General features: G+C 36.2%; 2 protein-coding genes across 4 annotated transcripts in view; both read left to right on the top strand.

The window, feature by feature from the left end:
• cubn (cubilin (intrinsic factor-cobalamin receptor)) overlaps positions 1-14,343 on the top strand; it is a 43,780-nt gene extending 29,437 nt beyond the window's left edge. The window contains exons 42-66 of the mRNA XM_048174766.1: positions 68-236; positions 344-518; positions 603-781; positions 867-1,076; positions 1,158-1,298; positions 1,573-1,754; positions 1,919-2,090; positions 2,179-2,376; positions 2,519-2,668; positions 2,758-2,879; positions 2,977-3,202; positions 3,284-3,471; positions 3,580-3,736; positions 3,839-3,988; positions 4,102-4,290; positions 4,910-5,039; positions 6,578-6,795; positions 8,864-9,069; positions 9,154-9,316; positions 9,397-9,605; positions 10,102-10,246; positions 10,348-10,529; positions 13,129-13,294; positions 13,394-13,629; positions 14,031-14,343. Coding sequence (XP_048030723.1) covers positions 68-236; positions 344-518; positions 603-781; positions 867-1,076; positions 1,158-1,298; positions 1,573-1,754; positions 1,919-2,090; positions 2,179-2,376; positions 2,519-2,668; positions 2,758-2,879; positions 2,977-3,202; positions 3,284-3,471; positions 3,580-3,736; positions 3,839-3,988; positions 4,102-4,290; positions 4,910-5,039; positions 6,578-6,795; positions 8,864-9,069; positions 9,154-9,316; positions 9,397-9,605; positions 10,102-10,246; positions 10,348-10,529; positions 13,129-13,294; positions 13,394-13,629; positions 14,031-14,138 — 4,371 coding nt within the window. The 3' untranslated portion in view covers positions 14,139-14,343. The remainder of the gene's footprint in view (positions 1-67; positions 237-343; positions 519-602; positions 782-866; positions 1,077-1,157; positions 1,299-1,572; positions 1,755-1,918; positions 2,091-2,178; positions 2,377-2,518; positions 2,669-2,757; positions 2,880-2,976; positions 3,203-3,283; positions 3,472-3,579; positions 3,737-3,838; positions 3,989-4,101; positions 4,291-4,909; positions 5,040-6,577; positions 6,796-8,863; positions 9,070-9,153; positions 9,317-9,396; positions 9,606-10,101; positions 10,247-10,347; positions 10,530-13,128; positions 13,295-13,393; positions 13,630-14,030) is intronic.
• Positions 14,344-16,415: 2,072 nt separating this feature from the next.
• Positions 16,416-23,054, top strand: part of rsu1 (Ras suppressor protein 1) — a 46,668-nt gene continuing 40,029 nt past the window's right edge. Inside the window, exons 1-3 of one of the 3 annotated variants that reach the window (XM_048174420.1) lie at positions 16,416-16,625; positions 18,980-19,091; positions 19,337-19,387. In XM_048174420.1, the coding sequence (XP_048030377.1) occupies positions 16,608-16,625; positions 18,980-19,091; positions 19,337-19,387 (181 nt within the window). In that variant the 5' untranslated portion in view covers positions 16,416-16,607. Of the gene's footprint in view, positions 16,626-18,703; positions 18,866-18,979; positions 19,092-19,336; positions 19,388-23,054 lie in introns of those variants that run through there. The other 2 variants (XM_048174417.1, XM_048174418.1) reach the window with 2 other exon arrangements.

Raw genomic sequence — 23,054 nt, 5'->3', positions numbered from 1 at the left:
CATTATACAAAGTGACCTTTTTGTGTTTGAGAGACAAGTTTTAAATAGTTTGATTATTTTGTGTTAGTTACGGAATGGACCTGACGGCAACTCACCGACTCTATCAGGGCGTCTCTGTGGGGCCAGTGCTCCATCCACGTTTCAGACCACAGACAATAGCCTATATGCCCACTTTGTCTCTGATGCCTCCAATGAGGCGAGTGGCTTTAAATTGGTATTCGAGGCCCACAGTTCAGGTGAATACTTTAGATAATATCTGGAATATTCTAATAATTTTAGATTAATTTGATAATGAATGGATATTATGAAAATAATAAGAGTAAATCCTGATGTTTGTTTCCAGCTTGTGGTGGTCTCCTTGAGCTTAATGATGGAGATCCACCAGGATACATCACGTCTCCTAACTATCCATCAAACTACCCCCAAAATATCGACTGTGTGTGGATAATCACTGTTCCCAATGGGGAGGCTGTACAACTTGACTTTGAGGGTGATTTCTACATTGAGTCTCATACAGGGTATGTTTCATATGTTTTGAACATAACATTTTTGTTACATATAACCATTTAACCATTTGGACTGATTGCAATCTTCTCTACTAGATGTTTGTTTGACTACATTGAGGTCCGTGATGGTCCCACATCAGACGCTGCTTTGATAGGCAGACTTTGTGGCAACACCCGTCCATCTACACAGCATTCATCTGGCACTACCATGTATTTACGATTCCGAACTGATGGCAGCGTCACACATATCGGTTTCAAAGCCAAGTTCTCCATTGGTAATCCATTTTGAATCCCCAAAACATTCCAACCATTTATCAGATCTTAGTGTTTTGTTGACTCAAAGAGTATTCTTTTCCTTAGCTATATGTGGAGGTACCTACTTCGGTCAGAGTGGTGTCATCAGAAGCCCCGGTTATCCGGACTCAAATTATCCAGACAATTCTAACTGCGAATGGTACCTGGAAGGTCCCACTGGACACTACCTGACTCTTACCTACACTGCCCTTGACCTGCAGAGCTCCTCCAATTGTAACAATGACTATGTGGAAATTCGTGAATACAATGCTTCAGGTTTGGGTTCTCCTTAAACAAATGAGATTTTAGAGTTATTTTAATGTTGAGGGTAGTAACCTAACCTTTTCTTTTCACCAGGTCGCCTGTTGGGGAAACACTGTGGAAACAGCCTTCCATCTCCCCTGGATACTGCAGACAGTTTTGCCTATGTAAAGTTTGTCAGTGATGGCAGTGGGAATGCTGCAGGGTTTAGTTTATCGTTTGAAGCCAGTGTTGAAGGCAAGTGTGTTTAAATCCTTAAAGTGACTGGTTAGGGTCATATAGATTAGTGGTTAAATATCAGGACTGGTTACCAAACTATTCCTGGTTCAATCCCTAGAAGGTGAAATCCATGAACAAACCGTGCCTTTGAGCAAGACACTTGACATTTAACCCTCATGTTGCACCAGAGAGATTGTTTTGGATAAAAGATGTCTACTTACAAAGTTATGCTGTTGGTTATGGAGCAGTTCCATGGGTAACTAGTGATAAGATGACATTGTTCCTCTTGTAGAGTGTGGTGGGGATCTGAACGCAGCATTTGGGACCATATCATCTCCCAACTACCCCAATCTGTACCCCCACAGCCGAATATGCCGCTGGAGGATCACTGTTCCTCAAGGCCGTAGAGTCACGCTTACAATCAATGACCTAAGGCTGGAGGACCACGGGACGTGTATTTTTGACTTTGTGGAGGTGAGGCCATGTGTATGTTTTAGAGGTGTCAAAGTTGGATCATGCAATATGGTGCAGTGGAGTTTATGCACATTTTAATCAGTCATTCATAGCATATATTGCTTTTCTCTGAATATTGTTAATTTCAGTGCTTTAACACGCTGTTTTGACTCTTGGGTTGATAGGTCCTAAACGGTCTGTCACCCAGTGCCCCACATTTGGGTCGCTTATGTGGTACAGTCCCTGCTGGTACCCAGCTGAAATCTTCTGGGAATACAATGACTGTAATTTTCAGCACTGATTCGTCTGTGTCTAATGGTGGATTCACAGCAGATTACTCCTCAGAGGAGGCAGCAGGTGAGAGAGAGAAGAACTTTTATTTAGTGATTTTTTTGTTTTGTTTTGGGGACCTGATTTCATTGGTGAATCTTTGCCCTTTTGGTAGTGTGTGGTGGGATACTCACTGAACCTGGAAACTTCACCTCACCTGACTTTGGCATTGGAAACTACAGCAACAACCTGAACTGTGAATGGCTGATCCAGAACCCGCATCATATGAATTCCTCCATTGTGGTTATTATAGACGAGCTCCATCTAGAGCATCACCAAACCTGTGAGTGGGACTACTTGGAGTTCAGACTGGGTAAGATTTTCCAAATACACTAAGAGATACACATCACTCTACACACTGACCAATGCACCATTTACAGTAGTTTGACTCTATTTTAAAGCTTCTGCTGAGAAGCAAACATTTATCCCATGTTTTATCTGTTCCTCTAATGCAGGAGATATAAATGGAGAGCTTTTGGCTCGTTTATGTGGTCAGACCCCTCCTTCAGTCCCCATAGTAGTGTCCACCCCTGAACTCTGGGTTCACTTCCTGTCCGATGAGGCTGTGGGTGATCTGGGCTTCAAAGCCACGTATTACTTTTCAGGTATCATCCATCAATCAGTAACGCTTAAACAGATTGATCTCGACTCTTAAAAATTCTGCATGAGCTCAACTGACTTCGATTTTCCTCAGAATGTGGAGGGTCACAAAGTGGAGAGGGAGGTATCATCTCTAGCCCCGGATATCCCAACAACTACCCCAGTCCGAGTCGCTGTACTTGGCTTCTCGAGGCTCCAGTGGGCCACACTATCATTGTAAGTCACGCCTGCTTCTTGGGTCTGCATTTTTCTTTAAAACCTAACACTGAAATTCATCATTTATATCACATCTTTTCCATATATTCTTGTCTAGCTCACTTTTACATACTTTGAAGTGGAGGAGCACAGCCAGTGCACATGGGACTCGGTTACAATCTTCAATGGAGCCTCACCAGGGTCCCCCGTTATTGGTCAATACTGTGGCCACAACTCTCCAGGAACCATCCAATCAGGCTCCAACAAGTTAGCTGTGTTGTTCCTTGCTGATCATACAGTGTCCAAAGGAGGATTCACTGCCACTTGGTCAACAGACTCATCAGGTATACAGTAAAAAAGAAAAAGATATCCCATGTCTCCCATGTCTGGACATTTTTATCCTGAAATTCCTTTCTCTTCTTCAGGATGTGGAGGAACCATCCATGCTGATGCAGGCACCATCAAATCTCCCAATTATCCTCAGAATTTCCCAGCCAATACTGAATGTTCCTGGACTATCATCTCCCATGATGGAAACCATCTGGAAATGGGCTTTGCCAGTGACTTCCAGATCCCAGACACGAGTGGACAGTGTCAAAACAGTTATGTCAAGGTAACAAGATGACCGTTTAATAAGAAATCTTCTCTGATGTTGTGTTTCCTAAGAGCCATTTGGATCTGGTGATTTATTTTTTGTGTTCTGCCTATGTTTATCTGACAGGTGTGGTCTGACAACATACAGAATGATGAGAATCTCTTGACCACTGGTTGTGGTACTACAGCCCCTGCTGTAGTCATTGCACCCCGAAATATTATGACGGTTCGTTTCCAGTCCTCAGAAACACCTGGCAAAGGCTTCTCTGCTGCATTCTACACTAGTATGTATCGTAGGGGTGTATGCTTGGTTGGTTCTCTACAGGTTTTTTTCCCCTTTCCATAATTCAAGTAATTTAATTTATCTGCTTCACATCATCTTTTAGGTTGTGGGGCCAATTTCACAGCCCCAACTGGTCGTGTAGTTTCTCCAAACTACCCAGACCACTACCCGGGAGGCTCCAACTGTAATTACATCATCGATGCTGGAGATCAGACCGTGATTGTGCTCACTTTTAAATCTTTCCAGTTGGAGGGTATGCACTTCTTCAAAAGATAGAAATTATGGCATACACAAGGGATCTAACGATAACTTAAAGAAAACAGCAGCTCTGTAAGATGAGTAATCATGACTTTCCATCTCCTCTAGCACACTCCACATGTGTCTACGATGGTGTGAAGATCTACACAGGCACGACCACCAGTAGTACTCCATTGGCTACTCTTTGTGGAAATACCATCCCAGGCATCTTTACTACATTTGGCCCAATGCTCATCAACTTCTACTCTGATTCTATAATCAATGACAATGGCTTCCTGGCTGAATACAGAACCATACGTAAGCTTCAACCATAAAATAAACTGCACATTTGATGCGACTTTTTGATTCTCTATATACTATACTATCAGTAGAATATAATCATAATTCAGTTTTTGAATGGTTGTGATGTGGGTTTGTTATAGTGTGTTTTGAATGTAACTCTGCTGATGTGGGTGTGGCTTGGATGTAGGCGTGCTAGAGTAAGTTTGAGTTGTTTATCATGGCAGTAATGCAGATCTGACTCACTGAGCCCAGAAATGTGGAATGAGCCAAATGAATGGAATGAGTGGACGCTGCACTTTTCAAACAATATGAGGGGATTTGGGAGAATATGCAAATATGCAAGAGAATTCCATTGCAGATTCCACTGTTACTTCCACAAACAAACAAATTCATTCACTGTAAATGGTGCACAATAGAAATGCACAGTCAAGTGCTCTTTGACTTGGTGCTATGTGGGAACTGGGAAGACAGCCCATATTCCTCAAAGGAAACAGTTGTCCGCCTCCAACACATGAACAAGGCATTTTAAAAAAATATAGGGCTTTTATTACAAATTTCAGCCCCATATGTTGGATATTATGATTCCTGTGTAACCGTACATATATTAATATGTGTATCTATGTGTTTTTAACAGCATGCGGTGGCGTGTTTAATGGTACTGCAGGAACAATCGGCAGTCCATCTCATTCTATCACCGACTACCATCACAATATCAACTGCACATACCACATATATGTCCGTGACAATCGTGTCATCGATCTCAAGTGAGTTTGAACTACTTCCTGTTGTTTTGAAAGTATATTATAATGCAGACTATGAAAACATACAATTCAAAACTTTCAGTTCACAAAAATAAGTGTTAAAAGATTAGATCACTTCAGAATTAAAATGTCCTGATAATTTACTCACCCCATATGTCACCCAAGATGTTCATGTCTTTCTTTCTTCAGTCGAAAAGAAATGAAGGTTTTTGAGGAAAACATTCCAGGATTATTTTCCATATACTAGACTTCACTGGGGTTTAACAGGTTGAAGGTCCAAATTACAGTTTCAGTGCAGCTTCAAAGAGCTCTACATGATCCCAGACGAGGAATAAGGGGCTTATCTAATGAAACGATTGGTCATTTTCTAAAAAAATAAAAATGTATGTACTTTTTAACTACAAATGCTTGTCTTGCACTGCTCTGCGATCCGCCACACATTATGTAAACATGTTAGAAAGATCACGTGTGACTTAGGCAGAAGTACTGCGGTTGAGCAAAAAATTGAATTTTCTCCTCCAACTTCAAAATCATCCGAAATCGTTTTTTCCTTTTTATTTTTTGTAAAGGGCATTTGGATTAGTCTTTGCACGTTCGATTTGTAGACACTGGATCATTATTTTCAACTACGTTACGCATGACCTTTCCGACGTGATTACGTCATGTGTAGCGCATCGCAGAGCAGTGCAAGATGAGCATTTGTGGTTAAAAAAAGTATATAAATTTTAATTTTTTCAGAAAATGAGCGATTGTTTCACTAGATAAGACCCTTATTCCTCATCTGGGATCATGTAGAGCCCTTTGAAGCTGCACTGAAACTGCAATTTGCACCTTCAAACAATTGGTAACCATTGAAGTCTACTATATGGAGAAAAATCCTGGAATGTTTTCCTTAATTTCTTTTCGACTGAAGAACTAATCCTTTAAATGACGAAAAGTCTCTCAAACCTTGTGTTGCTCCTGGCTATGTATAGCACTTCCTGCTTTATTCCTTAAAGGCACAGCAGCAATAAATGCGCCTCTTAATTCTAAGGATTAGAGAGAGGGTGGAAAAATGCCTGTTCATTTTTCTTAGATAAACCATGATTATGCATGATCAAGGCTCTGTGAGCTTATTCAATGTCTTAAGACAAGTTGACATTAAGACCAGCTATGTCTTTACGGGACCCCCATTCTCACCCTCTAAACTGACATTGTCTTTGGTCTGCTCACTTCTCTGGTCATTGGAGGAGCAATAAAATTAAAAATCTTTACAGTTTGAATCCTACTAGGCATCCATCATGCCAGCTATGTTCCACCAGAGAGACAGATGCTCAAAAAGAAAAGCATTCTAGTATTGATCTTCTGTCTTTCCCTTTGTGCAGTAAAACCCCACTGTGATGTTGTATTGATGTCAGACAGGAAGCACTTCACCCATAATCTGTCTTTCTTTCAGGGAAACCCCCCTCTCCCATTACTGGTATCGCTTTCTGAGAAACTAGATTGTTCTGCAGCATCTCCATAGTGACCATTAACTGTATGTATGTGTCCCTGTCCTATAGGTTCAACTCTTTCAGTCTAGAAGCCTCCTCGAGCTGTCGCTTTGACTTTGTGGCGGTGTACGATGGAGGGAGCACCCTGGCCCCACTAATGGGGAGGTTCTGTGGACGTGAGCTGCCGCCCAACCTCAGGTCCTCATCCAATCAGCTGTTTCTCGAGTTTGTTACAGATGCATCAGTTGCGGCGGAGGGTTGGAGAGCAACCTACAGTGAGACTTTAGGTAGTGTTTCTCCTTCTTAGTAAAGTTTCATACATCGGAAAATGATTTTTTAACTCTTTTAGAAGATGTATAAAATAAATATCAGTATTTTTTGATGCATAAAAATAGAGCATGATGGACTATTTACATTCTAGTCCAACAAAGTGATTGTGATGCCTTAAAATGCTATTATCTCATTATTATCTGATTCAAAAGACAGGATCTGACATGTTACTCACAGACCAAGACGTGTGATACTTCGACCTTGTTCCTTTATGGTTCTCATTTTGGAGTAGAATGAAGAATGAGGGGATGATTTCATAGTGAATCACAAAGACAAAGATCTCATTGAGGACTGAACAAAGTGTTCAGGGGTCATAAACAGTGTTCTTTGTAACAGTTTTGTGCTATAAAGCGTCTGATGCTCCAGTCACTTCAGGATGACCAGGCTCTTTAAGAACTGAGTTGTAAACACTTTTGTAGCTCGTCTATAGGGGTGTGAGTGAACCGCCCCATCCTACAACCACCACTGTTGTTCTTTGTGAACAACACAACTCATTCAGACCACAAGAGTCTGTTCCCTCACCACGACAAAAAACAAGACATAAGTCTTTATCGGCCAGTGCTGTCAAAGAGCCTCAGCCAGTAAAGTACTCCCAATTCTTTTGTTGTGTCTTACAATTTATGTGCAAATGAAGGTAGTATTTTTGTGTCTGGTTTGAATTTTTTCAGATGAATTAACATTAACTGTTATATACAGTTTATTCATTCATATAAATTTGCTTAGATTTTAAATTTATTCATTTTGCAGACACTTTATTATTATAATATTAATTTTAATGTATTTTTATATATATATATATATATATATATATATATATGAAATACAATAAATATTTTTTATTTCTATACTTTAATAATGTTAACTTTAATGTATTTTTATAAATGTAAATATATATATACATATATATGTATACATAATTTATATATATATATATATATATATATATATATATATATAAATATTATATTTATAGATTTACTTTAATTTATGTATTTATAATAAATTAAATTTTAGTTTTTATGAATGCATTTATATGTGTGTATTCATAAAAATATATTAAAATATATTAAAAATGTAAAATACAAAGATATATATATATATATATATATATATATATATATATATATATATATATATGAAATAAATATTTTTAATTTCTATACTTTAATATTAACTTTAATGTATTTTTATAAATGTATATATATATATATATATATATATATATATATATATATATATATATATATACATGTATACATAATTTATATATATATATATATTTATATATTATTTACTTTAATTTATGTATTTATAATAACTTCAATTTTAGTTTTTATGAATGCATCTATGTGTGTATTCATAAAAATATATTAAAATATATTAAAAATGTAAAATACAAATATATATATATAATGAAATACAATAAATATTCTTTTATTTCTATACTTTAATAATATTAACTTTAATGTTTTTTTATACATATATATGTATACATATATATATATATATATATATATATATATATATATATATATATATATATATATATATATATATATATATTTATGTATTTATAATAACTTAAATTTTAGTTTTTATGAATGCATCTATATGTGTGTATTCATAAAAATATATTAAAAATGTAAGATAGATAGATAGATTATAAATGCACACACACACACACACACACACACACACATATAAGAATATTTACAAAAATGCGTACGTACTGAGAACAATATTAGTCTAAATTTTTTTAGTCTGCTTTTCCTTTTCTCCCAGGAGTCAGACTGTACATTTTAAATTCATCTACTAATAGTTAAATCAGCCAACTTTTAAGAGTACATTAGCATATATATTAATTCAAAGCTAAAAAACAAAGGCAAAAAGTCACAAACACTCACATTTTATCACTTTTGTGGACTCTACTGCCTCTTGCAGGTGGTTTCTTGAAAGCACACCCTATAGTTGTTTTAAATCTCTCTCAATGTCTCTTTCCATCTTCTCATCCCTTGTTTCTTCCAGGTCCTCAGCAGGGTTGTGGCGGCTACCTGTCTTCCCCCACTGGAATGTTTGGTTCTCCTGATATTGACATGAATGGGCAGTACGAGCCACGGATGGACTGTATGTGGATCATTTCTGTCGAGGTCAATAAAGGCATAAACCTCACATTCACCACCTTTGAGCTTGAGGGCCCCACTGGAACGCTCTGCAGATATGATTATGTCAAGGTAATAACTGTATAACATATATAATGTAACATTTAAATTGCAGCATAATTTCCAATATGCTAAATATTTATACTTATATCATAGATTTATGATGGTGACAGTGATAATTATCCATTGATTGGCACATTCTGTGGAGAGGTAGTACCTGCCCCCTTCGTCTCAGCCAGCAACTTCCTGACCGTGCACTTCATCTCGGACGGCACCGTTTCACGCCGCGGCTTTAATGCCACCTACAGCACAGTGGACAGTAAGATTGAACTTTTTGTCCCAATGCCTTGCTCATTTCATGTTAATTCAGTCATGCTAAAATGCTTTTTCACTGTTTAGGTCTTTGTGGAGGAGCATTCAATGCCACAGCGTCGTCTCAGACCATCACATCCCCGCTTTATCCCAATGCCTACCCATCGTTCACTTCTTGCCGCTGGGTGCTGGATGCTCCTTCTCAGGAGGTGGTGAAAGTGTCTGTTCAACAGTTTCACCTGGAGTCCAGCCAGAGCTGCACCAGCAACTTCTTGGAGTTTAAGGACTTCCCTGTGGTGAGACCCGGTTGCTCCAAACATAGTCCCACTGGCTAACTAAACAATTTAGAATCTCTTAAAGGGATAGTTCACCCAAAAATAAAAATTCTGTCATCATTTACTCCCACCCGTGTAAGTTTCTTCTGCTGAACACAAAAGAAGATATACTGAAGAATATGGGAAACCAATGGACCCCATTGACTTCCATAGTATGGAAAAAAAATATAATGGAAGTCAATGGGGTCCATCAACTGTTTGGCTACCAACATTCTTCAAAATATCTTCTTTTGTGTTAAAATTCATGGGAATTTTAGTTTAATTTTTAGTAATTTTGTTATGTGCTTTTGTCATTTTATTTATTTATTTAGTTTAAATATTGCTGTTTAGGTTTAATTAACATGTAGCCCCAACTGCTTTATTGAAGTTTGCTGCCTTCACTTTCATGTTGTATTCTGCCAGCATAATGCCTTTACATGTTTAAACCCATTAAAACCATATTTGTTTCATCTCTCAGGGAGATTATGGACAGTCACATAAGTTCTGTGCCGCAGACTCACATGTGCCAGATTTCTACAGCTACGGCCGCACCATGCACATCACCTTCAAATCAGAAGCCTTCATGACTGGCAATGGATTCAGTCTTACCTATCAGGTGGCAGGTGAGTCTTTCCCTATGAATCTGAAAGGTGTTAACATTTTAGTCTTTTTGGTGCGATAATATTGTCATGTGTGTATATGTTTGTATGTGATCTATCTGCAGGTTGCAGTAGGGTTTATGAACAGGAATACGGTTACCTTAAGAGCCCAGGCTGGCCTGATATATATCCTCATAATCTTGAATGCAGCATCGTACTGCAGGCCCCTCAGAACAGCGCCATCTCTCTGTTCTTTACCAGTTTTGATGTGGAGAATCATCCTTCCTGCAACTTTGACTACCTAGAGGTATACTGAACCATCACCAGATTAACAACAAAGTGAAGCATTAAACGTGAAAACACTTACTGAATGAGAGATTCCTAAACGTACAATAATTGCATTGGATTGCAGGACAAGATTGTCAGAAAGATTGTGTTTGATTTCAACTATGTCGTAAATACAAGTGGGAGGCTTGAGTTTTTCTGTAAACCCCAAGTTTACGAGTTGGGGGCATGTCACTGAGAAACATGGTGGAATACCACAATACTTATAGGTATTTAGCAGCAACATTTAGCATTTAGCTTTTTAATTTTCAACAAAATAAGCTAATTGCCTGCACTATAATAGCATTGTAATATAACAATATAATATGTAACAATAACATTTACAGTGGCTTCATAAATTAATTAAAAACATAAAAAAGTAAAACACACCTGATGGACATTTTTTGTTCTTTATTTTCTAGAAGTAGAGTTTAAAAGCCTTGCTGTATTTTTGTGTAGTTAATTAAGGTACACTGCCATCTTGCTCCGACGAAAGTGACTTGACGCACTTGACGTCGAAAACACGCAGTAGCCCCTCACTGCAGAACAATCGAGATCCAAGGGGCGGAGTCGGGTAGGTTAAGGTCTATGGAAAATGGGAGGAGTTGGATCTAGAACCAGGGGGTGGAGATGGGTAGGTTTAGAGCCAGGGGGCGGAGTCGGGTAGGTTTAGGTCGGAGGTCGGCAACCCGCGGCTCTAGAGCTGTGTAGTAAACAAGCATCTTTTACTGTCCTTATCAGTGCCCGAATTCGTGTACACGATATACTGATTCACGAGCTCGGGAGCTAGGGAACTGATTGAGACACACCCATAGACTGTCTAAAAGGTTTCAGCGCGGCGCGAGGGTATGCATCGACGTCACTTTCCCGCCGAAAGCGCGCTCCCTCAGCTGGACTGAGTGGCAAAAGAACCTGCTGCGTGACTGGATTTAATAGGGGAGACTGTGAAAACGCGAGTAAAACTAGCGAATTACACTGAAGGTTGGAATTGAATGTGTTCCTTACAACTTGTCAAATAAACCTAATCCATGGATATTGACATGCAGCCAGGAGTTGTGTTTCCTGACATTTATATGTGCCTGATTTCGACGCCGGGGAAATACATAAAGCAAATCTGCCTGTGAATATTTTATATAACTACAATATAGGTAGGTTTAAATCCGCGTAATCACTTATATCAATGTTATATATATCGTCATATTGTCCAGCCCTAAAATATATATAGTTTTATAGTATAGTTTTTGTCAGTGTTTATTTTAAAACGCACAATTATGCAGAATATAAGATGGAAAATATTTAATTGATGATTTGTCAACATAATATATAACAATACAATATATATGGAATGATTTTACCTCAAAATCCAACAATTTGACACAAAATGATAAATGCAAATCCATGTTTCTCTGCCTGGAGTCCAGCTGTTTCTGTGAATTGCACCGATCCATTTGCTTTTTCTGTAGCTTTCAGCAGTTTTTAAATATATACCTCGGGAATACCTCATTATGTATTTGTAGCCAACTTAGTCATTTTGATAGTAGGCTAATATAGCTAATATACACTTACAGCCTGTGTTGCCTTCATATAAGGGTTATATAAGGCTTTTAATTTTTTTGCGGCTCCAGACAGATTTGTTTTTTTGGTCCAATATGGCTCTTTGAACATTTTGGGTTGCCGACCCCTGGTTTAGGTCTATGGAAAGTGGGAGGAGTTGGATCTAGACCCCGCCCCTTGGATATTGTGTTCTGCAGTGAGGACCATCTCAAAACACGACATCCCGACTCATAAATATGAATTTCTTGATCAGTTTGAAATACTAGTGTACTGTATACTACATACTGTGCAGTATACACTAAATACAATTAAAAACTACTATTTAAAAAAATAACTAAACATTTCAAACAGTAGTATGCTACATTGTCACATGATGCAGTGTTGTTACTAAAACCAAAACTAATAAAATTAGTTTTTGTTCATTGAAATAAAGCTGAAATAAAATAAAAATAGTGGATGAAAAACATAAAAAAAATACAAAAATGTAAATAACTGAAATAAAATAATTTAAAGTTGAAGTACTAAAATTACTAAAACCGAAATAAATATAAATTAAAGCTAAATAGAAATATAAAAAAAATGGTAAAAGCTAATTCAAAATACTATAATATTGTATAAATAATACTAAAATTATATGTACCTTTTAATTCAGCAAGCTGTCTAGTTATCAAATTAAAAAATAAAAATAAATGTAAAAATATTTTTTTAAATATTGAAATTTGTGTTAAAAATGCTTAGTAATTAGTATAGATAAAATGTTAAAAATCATAGCTGATATTACTTCAGCTTTATTTGTCACATTAGTAATAGGTGTGCACTGCATTATGGGATACAGTACTTAGTGAAATATGATCTGATGCTGCACATTTGGGCAAATACAGATCATCTGTGTATTTTATAAGAAAACTTGCATAACTGTATACATACTGCAGAAATAGTAAAAATAGTGTGTTATTATGCTATGCTAGCATCTTCTGATGATGATGATGATGATGATGATGATTTCAGTGTTCTTTCTGCTGATATAGGTCAGAAACGGCAGTACTGCTACATCGCCTCTGTTAGGGAAGTACTGTGGAACCACACTGCCCAATCCTGTCTTCCCGGAAGCCAACCAGCTCTTCTTATATTTCAAGAGTGACTTTACTACAGCCCGCAATGGCTTTGAGATCACCTGGACTTCCTCTCCACAGGGTGAGAAACACACCGTTAATTATATTACAACGATTGCCTCAGTCCAATGCTGCTGCTGAGAGTCCTAACTGTGTTACCTGTGTATGTGTGTGTGTCCAGGATGTGGAGGTGTGTTATATGGAGACCACGGCTCTTTCGCCAGTCCAAACTACCCTGGCACTTACGCCAACGGCACTTCTTGTGAGTGGGGAATCAGGGCTCCCAGTGGCAGAGTAGTGACAGTCACATTCAACCAGATCAGCATCGATGACCCAGGAGACTGCGAGAACAACTACTTGAAGCTGTATGACGGACCAGATGCTAATTCACCTGCTGTTGGGCCGTACTGTGGATCGGTATGTGTGAACTTTTAGTGTGGCGATTGCAAAAACGTAACACTTCTGTTAAACATCTGTATTACTATTTTATATATATTACCATTCAAAAATTTGAGGTCGATAAGATTTATTTTACAAGAAATGAATAGTTTTATTCAGCAAGGACACATTCGATTAAAAGTGACAGTAAAGACATTTTAATGTTACAAATTTTACAAACTTTCTGTTCATCAAAAAATCCAGAAATCATGTGACACTGAAGACTGAAGTAAAGATGCTGAAAATTCAGCTTTGCATCACAGGAATAAATTACGTTTTAAACTATATTCATATAGAAGAGAGTTATTTTAAATTGTAATAATATTTCACAGTATTAATCTTTTTACTTGAATATATAATTGCCCTTTGTTGTTTTGCAGGAGACCAATATCGCCCCTTTCAGAGCTTCTTCAAACCTTGTGTTTGTGAAGTTCTCGGCCCAGTCTGTCGTTCTTCCGTCTGGGTTCAGACTCACCTGGAGCAGCTGAGATGAAATTAAAAATAGATATTCACACACACAAATATGAGAACACACTTAGCAATCATATAAACAGTCTCATTAAGTGAGGAATCTGCAAATCAAACATAAAATAGTGTAATATGAACCATCATTTGTAGATAATTGTTTAAAATAATGAATTTATGTATGTATTTTTTATGCCTGTTTGAAAAATAAAGATGTTGTTTCATGTAGTTGTGTGGAGAAGGCAGCTCTTTTTTGATGGATTGTAAAGATGTTTTCAATCATTTCATCTCATTGATGTTAACTGAGACATTAGAAATATCTCTTCTGTGTTTTTAAACATAAAAAGTCACTTTGAGGCTGTGAATGTTTGGCTGTTTTTTTAAGTGTGAAATGTAGTTTTCACTGTCTGATATCCTCCACTTCTCTCTGGACTTCATCCAAACCACCCACTCTGATATCTCAAGCCTGATGCATTATACTTAACACTCCCAACAAGGCGTGAGGGTGACAATGAGGAGATGGAGAGAGATAAAAGGAAGATAATATAAGGAGAGAGAGATAACAGCTGTGTGAGGCAGATACAGACAGTGCTAATGGATCTGTCTGCTCTGTAGAGGGCGACAGGCTTCAGCTTTCTTCATGCAATACTTCTATATAGAGAAAGCAAACAAACATTTCATGTAATCTTTCATTCCTTCCTTCTAAACTCTGTAAAGCACTGTCAAGGTCAACGAAATGTCTGGGAAAAGTGTTTGAGCAACAGAGAAGCAAAGCTTTGGGACATTACCATCTGGTATTAAGAAATTTCTCATGATTTTCACAAACATTTTATAATTGTTTTTCCTTAATCTAACAAGGTCAAAGTTCATGAGAAGCTCTGTGTTAAAAAATGTGTTGACCTTGGAAACAGTGCAAGAAAATGGCCTCGGGAGACCTTTACTACTATTGCAATGAGGGATATATATTTTCTGGTTATAAAAATACAATTTTATATATATATATATATAAATAAAAGATAAGATAATCAAATGAAGCATATTTTAAGGACCATAATTTTAAGAACAATAAAACAATTTATATATAGATATATATAGATATGTACACTCTCCCTCTCACACACACACACACACACACACACACACACACACACACACACACAATTATATACGTATATTAATACTTATATATATTGTACATTATTACATATAGTGTGTATATATATATATATATATATATATATATATATATATATATATAGTGCTGTCAAATCGATTAATCATGATTAATGACATCTAACATAAAATTTTGTTTATATAATATGTGTATATGTATATATATATATATGTGTGTGTGTGTGTGTGTGTGTGTGTATTAGTGCTGTCAAATCGATTAATCGTGATTAATGACATCTAACATAAAATTTTGTTTATATAATATGTGTATATATATATATATATATATATATATTACATAAGCAAACTTTTATGTTAGATGTTAGATTAATTGATTTGACAGCACTAATATATATATATATACTGTATATATAGATAGATAGATAGATAAATTTAGATAGATATATAGATATGTATTATATTTATGAATGTTTGTACATGTTTTTGACATGTCTTTGTGACATTTACCCTTTATAAAACTAATTTCATTTAGAATATATTTTTTTATTTTTTAATATGATATATTGTGATTTATGACGTTAATAAAACTTATATTATAGTGTATGTGTATTTTTTATTTATTTTTTTTTTTATTTTTTTTTTTTTCAATGAACAGCCAATGTTCCCTATTAAAAAAAATTGACAAACCATAAAATCCACATTCATTCTGGACAAACAACAGCTCATATTCAATAATACGCTGGTGGTCTGCTCTGCTGTTGGTATCAGTAAGTTCCTCAGGCACACATAATTTGAGAACACCTCATAAATCAAAGAGCAGGACAGCCACACATCCGTACATTCCCACCTCACTGCCCACTTTGCGGTCAAGTGTAAGTGCTTATAGCTCCTTAATGTAGATTCTAATAAAACACACACCTCCCTGTGCCCTCGTGCCATGTCTGAATGCGTCCGCTCTCCATTGGCTTCTGGCCGAGGGTGTTGGTTAAAGATTTTACAACATAAACAAGCTTTGCCCCTGGAATCCAGAACTCCCGCTCTGAAAAGCAAAGTTCAACCGTGCTGAAGCATCTGTTGCCACTCACCAAATATAATCAAGCCTATAAATAGAGCCACTGTTTTTCAGTCCCCCATAGAAATGATCAACCCTGCAAGAACCAGGCACAGAACGAGAGACAGGCAAAAGAAGGACCGAGCACAGACCAAGATCCAGCCTGTTAATGGTCCCACCTGGGACCACAGGAAAACGAGGGAAAAGAGACGTGTATCCATACCTCTGCCTCATGCTAGGGTTTTTTAAAAGGAGGAGACTGAGAAGACTTATATTGCTCTTCCATCTTGTTGCAGACATCTAAACAATGTGTCTCCCATGGAAGGTAGGTGTAGCCTGGGAGCTGGGTGGTAGACAACAGCTGCCCACTCCAACACACCTGCTGCTGGATTCACTAATGTTACATTATTTAGATAGATGGATGAGTACATTTTGAGGGGAAAGTGCTCTTTGTAACAGAGTTCCATATAGATATGTTACATAAATAGTATTTATACATGTTGGATGGTGGTAGCATTTTTTGTAAGGGATTTCATTTATGTTAATGTATGTAATTAATTATTTTAAAATCATTAAAAACTCAAAAGTAAAAAGTCCAGGGAAAAATGTGCTTAATGTCATTATACTGGTTCTAAAATTAAGTGTCAAATAGTAATGTAATTAAATTTTCAATTCAATTCAATTCAATTCAATTCACATTTATTTGTATAGCGCTTTTTCATGATACAAACAAAGCAGCTTTACAGAGAATGTGTGTCAATATTACAATTTAGAGAATGCAGTTAGCTAATAATGTAATAATTTAGGCAATTCATTTACAATCATTGTTAGCAGTTTAATTGAAGGCAGAAGCAATGAGCTCCTAGAAATAATCAATTAACAATAATTAGGATATATAGAAATTTGGGAATGTGCATGTTGATCCATATATTGCGTCATCAAGTCCTCGCAGGAGTTGGCGCCATCTCTTCAAAGGTGTTGGTCATGTAATGTAATCTAGATTACACTTTTTAAGTAATGTATTCTGACTACTTTTAGATTACTTTTAGATTACTTTTGACCTAACTCGTTTATCAGATTGATTTAAATAAGATTAAAAATAAAAAGTAATATTATCTGGTTCGTGAAGGAACTGAAGGGGGTTTTTGAGTTTAAAGGTGCTAAAGAGGATGTTTTGTTTTATACATTTTTGCAATATTACTTGAAACTGTCTTTACTAACTGATAAAAGACTATTTATTAGGTGCACTGAAAGTAATAATATTAATATACATCATCTGTGCACGAGGTAAGGCCTTAAAAACATCAGCCAATCGTTTACGCGATCTTCGCGTAAACGATTGGCCCTCTGGCTTGTCAATCACTGCCATGACGATCCATGTGAGAGACGTGCGGCTGTGCGCTCCAGTAACTTTCCACACTCCACAGGCGCTGCATGCAATGTTTTTGTCAGGAGACAGGAGTAACAACTGCAGATTATGAGTCACCTGCGGTGAGTCCGACATAATGAATCCACGGCTTTAAGTCGCGCACACACTTAACGATTGTAAGGCCGATTATGAATGTAAATTGATACTTATGACTGATCGCGCTCAAACGCGTCCAGTCAGAGCCAGTTGCTTTCAGTCTGCGATTACAGTCGGTGTTCAAATTCCATGTGAAAGTATATAAATCTGCTTCAGGAGCAGGAAACAATAGCGGTATGTTGAGCATAGTCAGAATGTTTTAGCTAGTCGTTAAATGTGTGCCCGGCTTAATAACACAGCAAATGCTGGTGGTAAACACTCGTGTTCCGATACTCGTGCACGAGTTTTGGGAGGCGTTCCCTCTAGATGAGCTGTGAAGGAGGGGGGTTGTTCTTACCCATGCGCTCATTTCAAAAACTCAGTCGACAAAAAGAACCTCTTTAGCACCTTTAATGAAAAACTATAAAAAATAAAAAATATAAAATATATAAAAATATAAAAAATAATTATGATAAAATATGTAGCCTACTAAAAAAGATAAAAAAAAATATAGGCCTATTAGTTTACCTACATGTCATGTGACCTGGGGGTTTGGGGGGCATTATATACAGTTTGTACAGTACAAAAATTATGTCAAAAAATTATAAAAATCCCCACAAAACATGGAAAGCCAACGTGTTTGTGTTCAGATATGTTCTTGAAAGGCTTTTGTGAGATATACCCTTTTATATAACGCTATTTTTTATAATTTTATAGCCTAATTTTATTTATAATAAATTCGCTTTTAGAATAATTTCGCTGTTGCAGAGACGCGCGTTCTGATTGGACAGTAGTGTGTCTTTTTTCAACGATTCCGCTCACTCTCTAGCAGCTGATTGGACAATGGAACAGCGTTCTGCTTGACATTCTTTTCCTTTCTCTGGACCCCGGAAATACCCTTTTATGGAAGGAATGCGAGACTTTTACACAGACATACTATCAACTTCCGGTTGGGTGTGAGCGACTGTCCTGTTTCAAAAATATCTGGTTTTACTACCCGGAGGGCCTGGATACTTGTTGTTTGTTTTTCCTGTATGTTCGCGTATTTTCCATACAGCTAGGTAAATACTGAGCAATTTCAGTGACTAGATTTGAGCCACTATTTGAGGCCAAAGTGGCAGAAGTCCATTCTCTGCGTGTATTCGGGTCTTTTATCTGTTAATCTTTTCTTGTAGAAAATGTCAAAGTCCCTAAAAAAGATAGTGGAGGAGAGTCGGGAGAAGAATCTGCCGGAGGTGGACATGTGTGACAGAGGAATATCAAACCTGCTGGATATTCCTGGACTGTGTGAGTCTGCTGTATTCAGTTAGAACAGTTTCTTTACAAGTTTAAAGTTTTATATTGTGCTAATGTTGATTAACTTAATACTAATGTTAATTGATTTTGTTTACAGTGTAAATATGTGGCTGTCATAGTATGTAGTCTCTATTTACACTATATGAGTAGGTGATTAGTGGCGTCATCACGTTGACGTCCCCATGCAATGACATCAAACAACAAGTAAACATGTCTTTATTATTTTTATTTTGTAGTCACCTTGTCCAACATTACCCAACTGGTCCTGAGCCACAACAAGCTGAGTGGTAAGTTAATTCTTCTTGTCTCAAGGGAATTCTTTTCATTTTAACATGTTACATTAGATTTACAGTAAACTTAATGCATTACATCTTTGAGTGATGGTAAAAGTTCTGAATGTTTTATGGCATGACTGTGCCTAAGTTTGAGTTAGTGATGGTCACTAAAGCACATTTCTGGGTCTGTTAGAAATGCAACTCCATAAATCTCAGATTTGTTTTTGTGTACTTATTTCCCAAATAGCAATCCAATAGGAAACAACCAAGTAGAACGTAAAAACTTCCAAAAAAAATAGAGGAATCACTATGTGATTTGCTGAATTGTTGGAGTTATATCATAAACTAGCATTTGCTTGATTTTTTTTTATATGCGTTTATTGCAGGTAATTAATTTTATTTTTATTGCAGTATTGTTAACTTATAGCACAAATGTAATATTATTTTGAGACTGCAGGTTCATGAGGGCTGTAGATCTGGTTAACTCCACTAGAGGGCTGTCTTGCCCTTGTTGATCACTGGTTGTTTGATTTTAGGTTCTGCTCAGTTTAAAGGGTTAGTTCACCCAAAAATGAAAATAATGTCATTAATTACTCACCCTCATGTCGTTTCACACCCGTAAGACCTTCATTCATCTTCAAAACACAAATTAAGATATTTTTGTTGAAATCCGATGGCTCTGTGAGGCCTCCATAGGGAGCAATGTACACTTCCTCTCTCAGGATCCATTAATGTACTGAAAACACATTTAAATCAGTTCATGTGAGTCAAAATAACGACTTATGTAGTGATGGCTGATTTCAAAACACTGCTTCATGAAGCTTCGGAGCGTTATGAATCTTTTGTGTCGAATCATGATTCGGATCGCGTGTCAAATCACATTTTCACAATCACAATTTGCTGAAATCACAAAGATTCATAAAGCTCCGATGCTTCCTGAAGCAGTGTTTTGAAATCAGCCATCACTATATAAGTCGTTATTTTGTTTTTTTGGCGCACCAAAATATTCTCGTCGCTTTATAATATTAATATTGAACCACTGTACTCACATGAACTGATTTAAATATGTTTTTAGTACATTAATGGATCTTGAGAGAGGAAATATCATTGCTCTCAATGCAGGCCTCACTGAGCTATCGGATTTCATCAAAAATATCTTAATTTGTGTTCCGAAGATGAACGAAGGTCTTACGGGTGTGGAACAGCATGAGGGTGAGTAATAAATGACATTATTTTCAGTTTTGGGTGAACTAAGTACCATAATAATAGATAGTGAATATTAGTAGGATATATAAAGTTACATCTTCATTGCAATTTGCAAACATTTCTTTTTTTCTTTTAAATGTGAGTTTTATGATAATCTTTGCGAGTTGAGCATTATTAGGAGAGTTATTATTTGGAGAAATATATTCGTCAGTGTAGTTTGGATCTTGTTTTCCCCACCCACATAATCTTTGGGTCCATGGTAATCGCTCTGAGCCGTGTTCACTCTCATCTGATCTGAACAGGAAGTGTTTGGTTGGGGATTTGTTTGTTTATGCAGGAATCTTTTCCTTTAATCTCCATGAAGATCTCAGTGTGATAATGCACATCTCTGTCAGGTACCATCTGTAGTAATGATCAAAGCCTTTTAATATGATTTATAAGATTTGAAGATGAGGAAATGACTCATTCCGTTACAGGTCACACCGCTTGTCTGTAGCTGATTAAATGAGGGAGAAAATGAAACTTTATGGCTACATCGTAGGGTCCTAAAACCTGAGACCACTAGCAAAATGCTTCTATTTTATTTCTATTTTCTTTATGTTATGTTATGTTATGTTATTATTATATTATATCACCTTTTTCCCCCTTGACACAGTCACTTTCTGGCTTCTCAATTGTAACATTTGAAATATGCATTTTTTTCTTCTAAAGCTGCTCTGAATCTATATGTATTGTTTATACTCTGTAGTAAAGATCATCAAAGCCTTTTAATATGATTATGATATGAAGAAAAAATGACTTGTTTCGTTACGGGTCACATTGCTTGTCTTTAGCTGGATTAAATGAGGGAGAAAATTAAATTTTATATATATATACAGTATTACAGTGGGGTCCAAAAGCCTGAGACCCCTAGTAAAATGCTAGTTTGCTTTTAAAAAACAATTAAAAATAAATGTCAAATTAAATTGAATAGTATATATTAAGAAAATAATTATATAATATTATAAATACGAATAATGTATGTACTTATAAATATATAATTACAATTTTTTACTATATATATATATATATATATATATATATATATATATATTTTTTTTTTTTTTTTTTTTTTTAAATCACAAAAGTTCCCTTTGTTCCTGGACTTCATTGTGTAGAAATATGAAATAGAGTGTATTTTTTTAATACCATTTTTGTTCTGTGTATTCCTTACCACTCTGCATTTTCCCCTTCTCTGTTCCTCTCCTCTCTCTCATCCTGCCTGTTTAAAGAGCAGAGACAGGGAACCTGCCATCTTTTGAACTTTTCAGGGTAGTCAGGAATTACAGTGACATTTGGAACCCTTTCATTAGTGGCTCATGAGTAAAGCAGGGTTGGTGTTCGGCCCGGGCAGGCGGCAGCTCAGGTAATGAGACAGAGAGGAGAGAGGGGCAAACCTTTCTGCTCTATGTAGCCGTATACTCTTTGTCCTATTACCATCAGCATTTTCTGCCTGTTTTAAAGGCTCCAACAGGGCACACACACACACATTTTAAACATGTGTTTACAAGCAGTTTTGTACTTGCATACAAAAATATTTTCAAGCAAGAAAATCCAGCAGAAGGACAGCTTGTAGTGCTTTAGAGCCCCGTCTGTGGTTTAAGATGATGAAGTGTAGATGTCTGGTAGAGGCATGTGTCTTAAGGATGGAAAAGGCAGAACTGAGATCAATCTTCTGTGTCATTTAGAGACGAGTAGAGGGACCCTGACATGGGGCGCAGCAGAGTTCAGTGTCCTGCAGTGTCTCTTGGTACGTTTACAGTTCCATTGAGACGCTGGGAAACAAATTGTATGTTTCAAGTATCATTTATAGGTGAAAAGGTCAGAGGAAAGATGCAAAAATTGGGGATTGAAGGGTCCAACTGAAACTTACTCATCTAGCATGGACACAACAATTTGACATTTTTTTTTATATCTAAAATGTAAATTTCTGTAACATTTTCACTGTTATAGCATTCAAACACATTCAAATGTGTATATAGACTCATATACATATATATATGTAAAATATAATTGATAAGTAATTAATAGATGTATTTAAATAATTGATGTTTATTATATTTTAATTAGTGCTGTCAAATAGATTAATCACGCATCTAACATAAAAGTTTGTTTACATAATATATAATATTAAAATTAGTCCTGTCAAAACGATTAATCACAATTAATCACATCTAACATAAAAGTTTGTTTACATAATAATATATAATATTAAAATTAGTGCTGTCAAAACGATTAATCACAATTAATCGCATCTAACAAAAGTTTGTTTACATAATAATATATAATATTAAAATTAGTGCTGTCAAAACGATTAATCACATCTAACATAAGTTTGTTTACATAATAATATATAATATTAAAATTAGTGCTGTCAAAATGATTAATCACGATTAATCACATCTAACAAGTTTGTTTACATAATATATAATAT

This window comes from Megalobrama amblycephala, linkage group LG22 (assembly GCF_018812025.1).
Source record: "Megalobrama amblycephala isolate DHTTF-2021 linkage group LG22, ASM1881202v1, whole genome shotgun sequence".
NCBI classification, from domain to species: Eukaryota; Metazoa; Chordata; class Actinopteri; order Cypriniformes; family Xenocyprididae; genus Megalobrama; species Megalobrama amblycephala.
This window is presented reverse-complemented; position numbering and strand designations above follow the sequence as displayed.